We start from the raw sequence: 14,480 nt of genomic DNA, 5'->3' as shown, positions 1-14,480 counted from the left end.
TGCTTACCCTATTAACATTTAGAGTAGGAAATATATATGCCTGCATTAGTTAACACATGTAAGGCATGAAAGTAGTACTAGAAAAGCATTTACGCATCACATCCTGCTCTCCACAACTCCGCCAGATGGCGGGGATGAAGGTGCAGGATTTAAATCCTCCCCAGCAGAAGATGCAGACTCCATGTTCCCCCCACTGCGACACCAGTTACACACAATTTTTGTCAATTGCCTACTACTTGGTATACATAGCTTATCACTGAATCATGTTTATTATTGAACCATGTTTTCTTAGACACGTTGAAATAATGTTCTCAATGATTTTACTTTTCTTGCAAAAGCAGAGACATCAAAAAATGATTTCAATTTCTGTCTTAAGTGCACTATGATTTCTGCTTCTTTCATGTCCACATATAAAGATGGATCAATAGCAAAAAATACTTTCATTTGGCCTTGGCATCTTCTGTTTTAACTACTTCTGATACAAATTTTTCTATTCCTTCAAGAATAACACATTCTCGATAGCAAATGCCCAATCAGTTCAGTTCTCACATTCTTCCAACTTTGGGCACATCAATCAAATAATTCACTGCCATATTTACTGAGCACAACAGTTCTTTTGAACATCAGAGCATTCTGGACTTCAGTTACCAGTTCCTGATATTTGTAACAGTGATTCTCTAGGTACCTGTAGAGTTCTGTCACATGATTCCGCTGCTATTAAGTTGTCCTGAGAACACTGATAGGCATATTACTTAACACTTTATTAGAACACTTCGTGTGAAAAAGAACTCTCACAATTTAATGCACTCAGTACTGCAAGGAATAGTTATTTACATGACACAAGCAAAGGCAAAAACATAGATACTAAAAAAGAAAGACATACGAAATATCATGGTTCACACTATATCTAACGAGGCCACAGACATTAATTTAAATGCTTCTATGAAACTTAACCATTAGAAGGAAAATAATGTTCAATTTTAAGCATTTATCACCAAAAATGTACAGTAATATTACATAAAATCTGCATTAAAAGGCAACTAATTGTACATTGAAGATATTAAGTTCTACTTTACCATAATTGGAAGGTGTGTGTGAATTTTCTCTTCCAGTTTAAGTTCAAGCCCTCGCTCACTGAATACAGGAACTAAATTGTCAGATGCCTGTGCACACAATCTGCAGTACCTACTAGCCATTTCACTTAACTCTTGTAAGGTTCTATTCCATGCCTTTATTTCTTCTTTGTAGTTTATATTTATTTCTTCATCTTCTTCAACTTTTCCTATAAATAATGTACTAGTTAGAAGAAACACACACATTTAGAAGAGAAACATGTTAGGAACTATTTCTTAAAAAATATGTTACAGAGACTACTGTGAGAAGATTTAAGGATGCAAAACTTATACAGCTGTATTTATGAAATGTATCTAAATTATGCAAAGTTGACATAATAAAGATTTAGAGCAATATGACAAAAGAGAACAGAAAATATATAAAAGTGCTCAGATTATTGGCTAAATGAAGTACCACATAATAAACATATTTAATGACTGTTCAGCATCAGCTGCAACCAGCCACTTTCAATATCATTTATTCATGACAGTACCTGTTTCGAGCAGCGAAGCTCATTTTCATATGGCATATGTTCTTCATTATACAATTTAATATGAAGAGGCCATCTACACAGAACCGATGGTAACAACACAATATTTCATTACACATCCACACAACTTCTCATGCAAAAATCCACAATAAGTTGTGCAGCTGTTGAATTTATAGGATTATAGTAAACATGGTTATCTTATTAGTAAGTTATCAAAATACTATATATATTTATGCTGTATTTCGTCTTACATTATCCAATACACATTAACATTTAAATGTGTAGATCACCATGGCCAGAGTCTGTTAACATGTTTGTTGGGTATGCCACCATGTCATACTGTAACATAACTGCATTGAACAAAATCGGCATTTTGGCCATAGTTGCAGTGCCATTCTTATGGGTCAACTGGTGTGGTGTGTCATTGAGGTCCACCTACATTTTCTTATGACCCCATTAATGGCCAACTATCTTGACATATGTTCTGCACACTGTGGGCATGTACAAGGTGGACTGTGAGTGTGGAGATGCATAAATTGGTGAAAGTGGCAGGCTAGCAGCAACTCTCATCCAGGAGTGTGAGCACTACATTCAACTTGAGCAAAACAAGCTGCAGTGGCTGAAAACTGGAAACACTATGGGTGGAAAATAAAATTCCGCAACACTTACTTGCATTTCAAACAGCCAGGGTTGGTGAAGCACAAGGGCAGCAAGGTCATTAAAAACAACTGAACAATATGAATAGAGAAGAGGACTATAGTCTTGCACCTTCTTGGCTGCCAGCCATCAGAGCCTGATGTGGAAAATGAGGAATATAGGAATACACACACCATCTGCTGATAGCTTCCAATCATGACTCATACTAAATGGGACGGCAGAAAATGGCAGATCCCCACTCATTCCACTACATGAAGACAATCTAACCAAATTGCTCACTCCTTCCACTAGTGCAAACCCATGTCATCAGTTTTTTTTTTAATTCTGACATAGTGATACATATGAGATCCCTCAACAACACAGCAAACCAGTAGATCCAGAGGAAGGTCCAAACATCTGGTTTGTTAAGTGACAGTTATTGTACAACATGGCACAGTCAATTAACAAATACACTGCACACAGCTTACACTGCCCATATTAATAGCCTACCTATACTTTGCTGCTGTGTTATGTTTCCATTTAACACCAACAGCAAAAAAGATATTGTAAATTATTTTGCATTTCCTGCATTACAATACTACTGGTAGATCAGATTCAGTTTTGACATGCTCCAGCAAACAAATTAAAGTGCATAATGAAGAATGCACATTATCCGAACATAAGCTATGCTGCCTGAGACTGGTAAAGTAAGAATAAATGTTACTGAAAGCTACTGGTTGCTGTTCTTACTCAGCAGTCACTCTCTATCCACAGTCAAAGCTTTTTATCATAAAATCCCTGGTAGGTAATACATTCACCCTCACCCCCCACCACCCCAATAAACATCTGTTTATCGAAGAATAAACACAATTCGGAATGGTATTACTAGATATTTGCAAATACAAGTAATATAGGCAAATACGTGATGAATGCAGCTACTCTGACACTACACAATCATAACAGTTATTTGAAAGACACTGTAATGTTGCAGACAATATGCACCTGTGTAGTTTCATGAAACTGGCTCCTGCCAGATTGATACAGGCAGCCTTTGACTGTTGGGGAACTAGATACAATAAAGCGTGATACAGAAACACTAACTGCCATCAATAAAGGTATCCAGAGTATGTGCTTGTGTGAACCAGAAAATTAAGTGCATGAAGTCAATTTTTCTATTGTATTCAGTACTTTAACATTTGAGCAAGTTTCAAGAACAGCTGAAGTGCTCATTTTATGTGTGCTAACTGAGTGAGGATTGGGTATGTTAATTTCCAAGCACTCCAGTTATTTGAACTACACAATTGTGTTTAACAGACATACTTAACATTTTAAATTATCTTCCACACTTAAATGCATACAGTCACTAAAGTTGAGAAAATTTTATATTCTTTTAAATGGTAATATGAATATGGGAATGACTGCACCTTTGGAGAGAGAATCCAGTCAGTACAGATATAATGTAGTTCTTATGGTATTGCCCGCAAAAATTTAGACAGGCAAAGAAAAAAAATCTTATGCTCATATTCTCAGATATTACTGAATTGTACATGTGTTAAAATTCATAACAAAGTAAGAAACTCGTATATTTTCAGTTCTGACTGAAAAAATTCCTAACCTGATATACAGGCCACTAAAAATAATGGTGAGACAAGCAAATAAAATATAAATATTTAATCTATGAAATAGTTCAAGATGTTTTGTTGATCTTTTTTATTCAAAAGATAACAATTTTTGCATCAGTTTGCAAATGTGCATACAAGTGATTTTGCTGTAGTTATCGAATTTTTATTAACATTCAAAAATATTTGTCCGTCAAAAATGTAAATTCTAACTTTTTATGGTAGAAGCAGTACTATAAACATTTCCAAAGAGAAGACCGTTACCAAAGGTCTTATACAAGTAATTGTTTTGAATATGGCACATTGTAACACAGAAGGTGGTATATATTTAGCAAAAGAGTCCAAGTGGCTTGAAACTACTGTCACTTGAAAAATTACTTGTTTGAAATATTTAGCAAAAGAGTCCAAGTGCCTTGAAACTACTGTCACTTGAAAAATTACTTGTTGGAAATAATTTACATATGTAACATATTTTCTGGAAGCTGGAACTACGAGTAAGATTTAAACATTTACATACTACAAATCTCCTGCTAAGTGAAACTGCGAAACAGGTGCTGGGCCAAGTCGCAAGTACAAAGTGCAACAACAGTTTATGTCAACAGTAAAAGAGGAAAAGAAAAATTCAAATACTGATAAAAGAAATGTGGTTGGGTTAGTGACACATATCATATTAATTTTGATAATCTGTGCAGAGTTACCAGTGGCTTTCAACAGGAAAGCTGGAGAAATGGCAACTTTCCATTCTAGTTCCCCAGTTGCTCACCAGATCTACTACAGCACTGCAACTAGATTAAAAATTATGTAGAAACTGCTTCCCTCATAAATAATAACTTTAAAAAAATTAATTCCAAAATACACCTGTGGAAAACAACTGAATGCCTCGAGACCTGAGGTATAAATGCCATTACTACATGGCCCACTGATAGGGGGCAGTGAAAGTAATTATTCAAAACACTATAATTGGGGCAGGGTGGTAACTAAACACTGACCATGAATATGCTTGGCCTACTCTCATAATATCTGACTTGCTGTTGATGGAATAGCAAAGACTGTAGATATCGCAAAGATGACTGTTTCTGAATAATTGTCTGGGACATTTTACAACAGATATCAGATGAGTGCCATATTGGTGCTGGTGGTCCAAGGAAGGTGCAGATGCTTGTCTTGGGCTTGGATGGCAGCAGTTTATGGATTATCATGTGGACCACCACATGAAAGTAGCAGCCACCACTGATTGCACAATGACCACAGCATAAACTGAGAGCATTTATGCATCTAGTGTTTCAAATAATATCATAAGGTATTTTTTTGTTGGATGATGGGCTATGAGAAACAGTGCCTCTCACAAGGACTTCTCTTGAACATATTTACCACAGATGATGTGGTGTAAACACATCCGAAACAGCAACTAAACAGCAAGGTCATTAGTGCGCTTGCGTGAATGATATACAGATAAGTGTGGAAAAAATCTATTAAACAATAATAATAAATTGGTACACCAAATTGCATTCATATGCCAGAATTGAGAAGACAACCCCGATAAGGTGAGCATCAGAAAAGCCCTCAACAAGAGTCAGGATGAAACACAGATAAAATCAAGGACAAAATATCAGTACAGACACAATTAAAAATGAGACAGATGACTGACGATGGATGATTACTTAGAAATAGTGGGTGACTGAGCCACTCAGTGACACACTAGAATCTCACACCCAATATTTTGGGAAGAATTTAGGACATCACACAATACCTTGAAACATGAAGCGCACGTGCATCATTATCAGTTAGGATAGAGTGCAGGTCCAGTGGGAGATGCAGATCAGGCCTTAGGTTGCCATACAAAACACATTCAATTAAAATATGTTGTACTGACAGCTGTGCCCCACATCTGTTACACACTGGTGGCTCCTCACGACATAAGAGGACGCCATGCATAAACAGTAATGTCCCACTCTAAGCCATATAAGGATTGCTTCTTCAACTTGTTGTGGTAAGAAGGAGATAAGCCATGGTCGCACTTCCAACCACTGAGCCTCCCACCAACAAAATGGTATTCTTGGTCACAAATGAGGTAACAGTCTGCAGGGGGGCCAAACAGGGAGCAGGAGTTGGAACAGAGCAAGCCTCCTAGTCAGCGGCATCAGCAAATTCATTTCCCCAGATCCCCATATGTGCTACAATCCAACAGAAAATTATTCCCTTGTCCTGCCTTTGCAAGAGAACAGCAGCCTGCACTTCTTGCACCATGTGATCTGCTGGATACATCTGACAACAGCAAGGACACTGTGAGGATCTCAACAGATGAAGAATTTCTTGCCATGGCATTGCCTCATCTGCTACAGAGCCCTCATGATACCAAACAATTCTGTGTAATAAACTGAAAAATGCTTTGGAAGCCCTATCCTGAAGACAATGTCAGGGAACATAATACAGCAACTGACAAAATCCCCTTGCTTAGAACAATCCATGTAAACAGTAATAAAATCTGGGTGTCAATGTAAAATCTCATTAAATTTAATTTTAAAAATATAGTCTGGTGTACAATTCTTCCTATAAGCAGTCAATTTGAAAAGTAGACAGAGGGATCCCCTACTCCAACCTGGCTTTAGACCTTAATGCCCCCCAACTGTAGTAATCAAGGCTCTCCCTCACATGGATCCCGAACAACCTCATTGCCCATGGACGGTGACGGAACAGCCGTTCCAGTCGTGGCTGTGCAATGGAGATGGATGCCAGCAATTTTGGATTGCACACAACCCTGTATGCTTGGCATTCCACAAGGAGAAGATGTCTAATAGACGGCGGACGCTCACCAGCCTCTGCACACAGGCTAGCAGCTGGACTTGTCTGGTAAATCCCTGCTCACCGCCTAATACCCTTGTGGTGAACCACATATAACATTCTGAGGTACAAAGGTCTTGCTGATCCATAAACCTATCGTCTGTATTCAAGCTGGGGTCACAAAAAAGCCCTATAAAGATGGATTAGACATGGCCTGTAGGCTCCTCAAGACCAATGCTTGATATATTTTAGGATGTTTGAAGCCTTGAGACATCTCAGTTTTAGGTCCTTAAGATGCAGAAGTTTCTCATCAAAAGTGTGGCCTAGATATTTCACCTTTTCCTTAAAAGCGACAACAGTAAACCCCAGTTTTAAAATGGGTAAAATAAAAAGAGAGTGGATGCAACTGAAACCAACACAAACAGTTTTCTCCATAGATAATTTAAAACCTGTGGTGTTAGACTACTTCTCTAACCACATGATCATAAAATGCAATTGCCCATTAGCTGATGCAAGGTTGGAGGATGCACAGAAGATGTAGAGGTCATCCACAAACAAGGAACACAGTGTGATACACCATATTGTGGATATAATACTATTGATTGCGATAGTGAATTCTGTGGCACTTAAACTCCCTTGAGGGACACCATTTTCCTGCTTAATGTGGTCACACAGGACATTCCCAGCCTTTTATCTAAAATACCTGTCCAAGAGGAAGGACTGAATGAAAGTGGGTAGACTTTCAAGGAAGCTCCATCGATACAGCTGCAACAAAATATTGTGCCCCCATGTAGTATTGTAGGCCTTTCCCAAATCTAAGAAGACACTGATAAGGTGTTTCTTACAGAAGAAAGCTTGTTGAATTGCTGCTTCAAACAATCATGTTATCGAGGGTGGAGTGATACCTCTTGGACCCACAATTGGAGCAATTTAGTAGGGATCTGGTTTCAAGAACCCACAATATGTGGTGGCTGACCATACACTCCAGTGTCTTTTCTTTACAGCTTGTCAGATTAACACTATGATAACTACTGGAGTTAGTCCGATCCTTCCCTGGTTTTAAACTGAGATTCAAACAGATTCTTTCCACAAATTGGGGAAGTCTCCAGTCATCTAAATTTCACTAACATGGTGTACACGCAGAACAAAAAAAAACAATCTCAGATTTCCCAGTTAAAAATATACTTTTTCCAGGTCAAAATACACTTTTCTCAGGTGAAAATACATTTTTTCCATTAAAGTGACAATGTATTCACCCTTGGAGCTACAAAACTTATCAATACTTTGAATAGTAAAGATTTTATACACCGACATAGAGCATCCCATCACTTTAGGAAATGAAACCAAGCAAAAAGCAACGCGTTTTGGAAAGATCTTTGACGGACAGCAATGTCTACACTACGTATTTTCATTTTACAGATGTATAAATACGAACACCAAATACAGCACAGTAGCTTCTGAAACATTGAAACTGAGATTATCATGCGGTTTTTTTTTTTTTTTTTTTTTTTTTTTTTTTTTTTTTTAGCCAACCACAGCTCATGTCACGTGATATCCCCAGCCAATGAGAGCAGATATTCAAGAACGTGATGTAATCAGCCAATAGCAAAATTGCTGTGAAGTAGCAGAACACTCATATACCAGACAAGTAGCCAGTGAAATAGAGGGGTAAAAGCTGCAAATCGACTCATGGCACTTAATGTATAACCACCAAACACTTCCAACTACATCTTATGTCAAGGAGGAGGTTTATCCAACGGGCAGTACTGCTAGAAGCCCAACCTGACACCCACTGGCTATCTTTACGATTGGACACTTTGCAAAATACAAACCTGCATCTCAAAGACGAAATCACATAAGAGCAGCAACTACAGCATAGTGCGTGGAGAGTGCTGAATAGATTAAGAACATGAGTCGCAAAATGCAAGGTAAACATAGTTAAGTGGGGCTACTCTTAAGATAACCAGAGTGAATGTGAAGAAACACAGATGATTCAACATTTGCTCATGTGCCTATGAACAGAGTTTGTTCGAACAGCGGAAGATCTATTTTTGTGAAATGACAATTTCTCTCTGCCATTAAAGTTGCAGAGTTTTGGAAGATGGGAATTTAGACGTTCTTGCCCAGACACACAAAGTAAAGTATGTTAGTACCCAAAAGGTAAAAGTTAATCGTTTACATTAATATACATACAGTATATTTAATACAAAACCCTAAGTTTTTACACACAATATTGCTCATCACATCTTTGTGCTGGGTTTGGTTAATCAGGATTCTAAGAGTAAAGCTTAAATTGCAGGAGATGAATATTTCTGACAAGCACAATAATAAACTTCGCTGCTGTGCACAGAATATTTCATGGGTTACCTGGCTGAATTAATCTTCTGTTGAGCACTTTGACTTTTTCCATAGAAAGCCCAATGGTGTGTAAAATTGCTAAGAATTCATTTTGCATTTTTTTCTGAAGGATAATTATACTTTTTGCCATCATTACTGTATACTTTGTGATCTATGAAAGATGTAAAATAGATACGAAAAACCTTGAGCTTGGCCTTTTTTTTAAGAGTGTGCCACCCTTTAAGTATATCAAACACAAATGCGCCAGTAAAATTTTAAATAATAGCATAAATGGCTGGTTTTCTTGGCCCAAAATATTTTTAAGTGATTGGTCCTCAAAGAGTTAAGTTTTGAATGAGATTCAAGCATTCCCTGATTTAAGAAATTTATCACACATTCTCACAAGCAATGTATTTCATCTTGTGTAAAAGCATATTTAGTTGGAAAATAGCGCATCTTAAATCAAAATTCGCAATATTTTCCTACAACCTGTCAGAAATGTGAACAGGTGTGATGCCACGGTCATTGAACGCAGTTTGTTGTTATGAAGTATTGTATGGTCTTTGTCCTAAAGCCTTTGACACATTTTGCTGTCAGCAGACACTTAAGGTGCACTGTGTTTTTCTGTTGTAAATGGCACATTTTATCTGCAACCAAAGTTTTATTTTGGTGTTATTCTCTTGTTTCCATTCTACTGCTGCACTATTATTCTGCAGTAACGGAATAAAGTAAAATTCTTCATTAGAGTATCAGTTCTTACCAGACAAAATTACAAAAATTTAACTGAAAACTAAAACAATGAAAAATTCCCAGAAGTCTAAGAAAATTCCTGGGTTTTTCCCATTTTTTCTCAGATGAAAAAATTCTCTGGGTTTTTCTGCATTTCCCAATTGTCCCAGGGCATACATGCACTGACTGATGAGCTGGAGGAGGACCTCCTTTGACCACAGGTTCAACTGTTTCAACTTGCTGTACGTTATCAGGTCGAGAGCAGATGTAATATCACGAGCTATTGACAATGCACTATCCAACTCCCACAGAGAAACAGCTGGCTGTATTCCTCAATGTTTGTGAAATGGAAATTAAAACCAACTGTCTACAGTGTCTCCCAATAATGATGGGAAGCTGGATCCTGGCTGGAATTGGCCATAGTGGTCTTATACTATTGAGCCACTGTCTGGGCAATGCCTCTCAGTGATGTTAGGAGACGCCCTTGTTCCTGTACAGCTGCTATTAGTGGTTGTGAGTTTCACCTTGAGACCCTCCTGATGGCTTACCATATTTCACTTGTGGATGTGGACCTATTGACGGAGTTCAGGAACTTTTGCCATGACCTCTGCTTATTCTCCCAAATTATTCTCCTCACCTTTGCCCACACCATTCAAAGAGCTGCAAGACTTGTATCTGTAGAGCAACAATTGAATCTTCACATAACCATTTTCCTGACCCTCATTGCAGAACAACATTCATCATTCCACAAGGGGCACGTGGCCTCCTAGGTGTTCGTGTTGACTTTGGGATGGATGCATCAGCAGTGTAATCGATCACAGCTACAATGGGATCCAGCCAGTCCTGGACACAGTCATGCTGTTTGAAAACAGATAACTGCCTGTAACATCCTGTCCCGGATGCAGTCACACTGATCGAAAACAGCTAACTGCCTCTAAAGCAACCGGTTAGCCTTTCTGAACAGCAATTTCGGCAGCTTGCTTTCTGGTCTGCTCCATCGGGCAGATGATTCCGGAGAGGGTAGTGGTCACTACCATGAAGGTTGTCATTCACTCTATACTGAGCAAGGGCAGGTGAGAAGGAAAGGTGCTTGTCCATAGATGAATCCATAGCGGTGCTAAAAGCCATAGCTTGACCCATATTCTTAAATATGATGTCTGTAGTTCATGTCATATCCTCACGTAACTGACCCCTGGTGCAAGTGGTGCTAGAACTTCACAGCACACTGTGTGCAATAAAGTCCCCAAAAAGCAGAAAGTGTTGGGAAAGTTCATGAAGAAGATGTGTGAGGACCTCACTCTCAACAGGCTCTTGGGCAGTAGGTACACAGAGCACACTGTGACAGCAACATGGGCCACTATCTCAAAGACAGCTTGTAGTGTTGTGGTTAAGAATACATGTCAGGTGTGAAGTACATACTTCACTAACACTAATGCCACTCTTTTTGCCCTATCACCAATAAGGCTGTCTTTTTTTTTTTTTTTGGAGAGGTGATAGCCTCCAAATACAGGTGGTGGCAGTCTGTTTAAAATGTGTCTCTTGGAGACAGAGACAGAAAGGTCATTCCTCCAGATGAGTCCTGTATCCACTCATATTCTATAGGAGTAAAGGAGCCATTTAAGTGCTATAGTTTTGATTTACCCCTATCCTTGCACAAGGGTGGTGAGGCACCTGTAGAGTGATGGGGAATAGAGGGGCTGCCTGGGTGCGGAGATGGGACGTAAAAATCCATGATGTCCTCTTCATCAATCAGATGTGATAGAATGACATCTGATGGTGCCCAGGGCAGCTTTTGATTCAAACATTGTTACCCTTTCCCTTTGAAGATGATGGAGAGAAAGGTGGGGTTGAGTGGGATTCTGCTTTCAGGGTTCCTTCTCAATGCTTATTGCGAAAATGTTGCTGGTCTCTTTTGACATAGTTGCCTGGATCGCTATGTCTTTACTCACTTTGATATGGCACATACAGGTGCATGTACAGGTCCTGGTGGTGGGCAATGGTGCACTGGACATCATCTGCATCAAAGCACCCACCATGGGAACAGGTTTCTGCACCATCAAAGCATATGAAGTGGCAAACACAACAGGGGGTTTTGTTTCCTTATATTCTTCTTTGGCCTCTGCATAGAGCCGCTTCGTCACTTTTATTTCCTGGACTTTGCATTCCTCAGCAAAAACAGGGCAGCCTCAGCTGCACAGTGACTGGCTCCCAGAGCAGTTCATGGATATTACCGGAGACAGGCAGTCAGTCCCAGATTCACGGGCTACCTTTCCACATTTTGGACGGGTCACTTCACCTCTGCAAATTTCCAGCATGTGTAGCACTGCATACAGCTAGGTATGTAAGGTCAAGCACTACGTAAAAAGAGTCCTGCCAAGGCCGCAATGAGGGTAATGATCTTCTCAGTTTCTCAATTACACCTTCTTATCCTTTGCTCCACATCTACTATCCCCTGTAATGCTCATTCTTGTTTAAGTTCTGAGATGTCTATGCCCCATATCTTGAAACGTGACCACACATTTGCTTGTTAATCGTGTTATGCAACTCAACAATAATGCCTCAGTCATTTAATTTTTCTGACTACCCAAGAAGTTCCACGTGCTTTGCCCTCTTAAGTCTCTACCAATAAGGAACCATTTAATGGACTTTAAGATAGCGGCAAGCCCCTCTAAGCCTTTGTGAATATAGGAGGGGGACATTTTTTAAAAATTCTGCTCCATCCTCTTGATCACTACAAACACATTCTGATTTATGACTCCTTCAGCCCTGTTATTAAATGCAATTTGATTAGCAGGACTAGTTGCCCTCATATGTTTGGATGAGTGGCTGAGTACTCCCAGACATCCACTGAGACAGAGCCCTGCTTGACTGTGTAAGCCTTATACAAGTTAGGTGCAGCAGGTCCCCAGAAGTGTTAACAAACAAACAGCCATGCACCTCCTCAGTGCGCAGCATATCTTAAGTGGTTTTTTTATGAGAGAGAGGGGGGGGGGAGGGGGAAGAGAGATAGGGGGGGGGGGGGGAGATGGAGATAGAGATAGATAGATAGATAGATAGATAGATAGATAGAGAGAGAGAGAGAGAGAGAGAGAGAGAGAGAGAGGTTTGTACCATCCTCATGACCTACATGGTTACACCCTGTAACACAAAACATTCCACTGCCACACCACACAGTGGTCGCTGAAGCGTGCCAAAACGTTACAGTCGACAGAAAACTGCTGGTGCTCAAAAGTCCACAGCTCAGGAGCTTTGGACTCACCAAGCCTATACCAAGCAAACAAATGCTAAGCCCCTGAGGACTTGGGTGAACACTGAATAGTGCACAATGCATCCAGAACATTATCCAGTTCATTCTCTTGCTGTTGGTACAATGCCAGAGAGATGTTATTTTCTCGCCATGGTAATGCTCATGCACACATGTATTACGTAACACCAGCATCTCTACGACTGTCTCCATGAATGGCAGCAGGACTACATGGCAGCCTGCCAAGATTACATAAAGTTCTTAAATTTTGTAGGATGATATTTCTGAAGATATATATGAAGGCCTTATTTTGATAGTGGTACACCTCCAGTTTTGTTCTTTTTGAGATACTGAGGCTTAAGCATAACTGAGTGATGACAATCCTCTGACTAAGATACCTGAAATATTACAGTCCATCGCTTGTTACAGGGGATTACCGTTTCTGTCTATTGTTATCACTCAATTATGTTTATGAATCAGCATCTTGAAATGAACAAAACTGAAGGTGTACCACTACTGAAATAAGGACTTCACATAACGCTGTGATCATCATTAAATACAGAGTATAATGTGGGAACTAAGAGTAATTAATTAATGAGCATAGTTTCACAGTACTCATTACTTGAAATATATTGTGCAGATGGTGCTGAACAACTTTGATAGAGATTAAAAATTACATCATACAACACTTTTATTTTTATTGAAGATGATTGATTTCGGTCATGAATCTGACCATCCTCGAGTCACCTGTACCAAAGGAGATTAAGCAAATAAAAGGTGTCTACAGTTATTCGACAAAGTGTCTTATAAAACATTATTCTCCATGTGTAAATACATTACATGCAGAGTGTCACTTAGTATTATAAGGCAATATTTACAAAAAGGTACTCAACTATGTACAGCACAGATGAGTCTGTAAATGTGTGTTTATATGGGCATGTTCTAGACAATATCTGGTCGCAAGAGTGCTGCTATCAACATTTCTGCAATGTGGCTACAATAGACTGCAATTTTGAAGTATAGCTGGGCAATATTGATGATGCTGCAGGCTGTTGCAAGAATTGCCAATGTATTGGCTAGTTGCCAGTGTTTTGCACATATAGAATATTTTTTATTCCTTGACAACATCTACCTCTGTCCTTGTCTGTAAAAGTTTCCCTCTTGCTCTCACTTTTGTTTCTTACTTCTTTGACTGACAGAGCTGCAGTCAAATGTCTGAGTGGAAACAACACTGTTTTTTGCTTTTGTTCATGTACATATAGCTATACATCTTGAAATTGTTGGTTGTCCTGAGATTGTTGTGTGCAGCAATGGAGACATGGACAAACACGAGAATTGTGAATTTCATAACTGCCATTCATCTACTACCAGAACTATAGGACGTAGAAAGTAATGATATAAAGATGGCAATTTGAAAAAGAAACAGGTGGCAAGCTATTGTCGACAAGCTTGGAATCACACTAAATGAAGCATATAAAAATTCCCAAATCTTCAAACCTATGCTAAATGCCAGGTAAGAAAGTCGCTTAGG

General features: G+C 39.1%; 1 protein-coding gene across 4 annotated transcripts in view; it reads right to left on the bottom strand.

Annotated features, from left to right (window-relative positions):
* The window catches only part of LOC126481694 (zinc finger protein 250-like), a 154,273-nt gene that overhangs the window by 120,523 nt on the left and 19,270 nt on the right, over nt 1–14,480 (bottom strand). For all 4 annotated transcript variants that reach the window (XM_050105638.1, XM_050105639.1, XM_050105640.1 and 1 more), the window contains one exon: nt 1,077–1,282. In XM_050105638.1, the coding sequence (XP_049961595.1) occupies nt 1,077–1,282 (206 nt within the window). The remainder of the gene's footprint in view (nt 1–1,076; nt 1,283–14,480) is intronic.

The sequence above is a fragment of the Schistocerca serialis genome, chromosome 5, assembly GCF_023864345.2.
Source record: "Schistocerca serialis cubense isolate TAMUIC-IGC-003099 chromosome 5, iqSchSeri2.2, whole genome shotgun sequence".
In the NCBI taxonomy this organism is placed as follows: Eukaryota; Metazoa; Arthropoda; class Insecta; order Orthoptera; family Acrididae; genus Schistocerca; species Schistocerca serialis.
The sequence above is the reverse complement of the archived record's forward strand: the minus strand, read 5'-3'. Positions and strand labels throughout refer to the sequence as shown.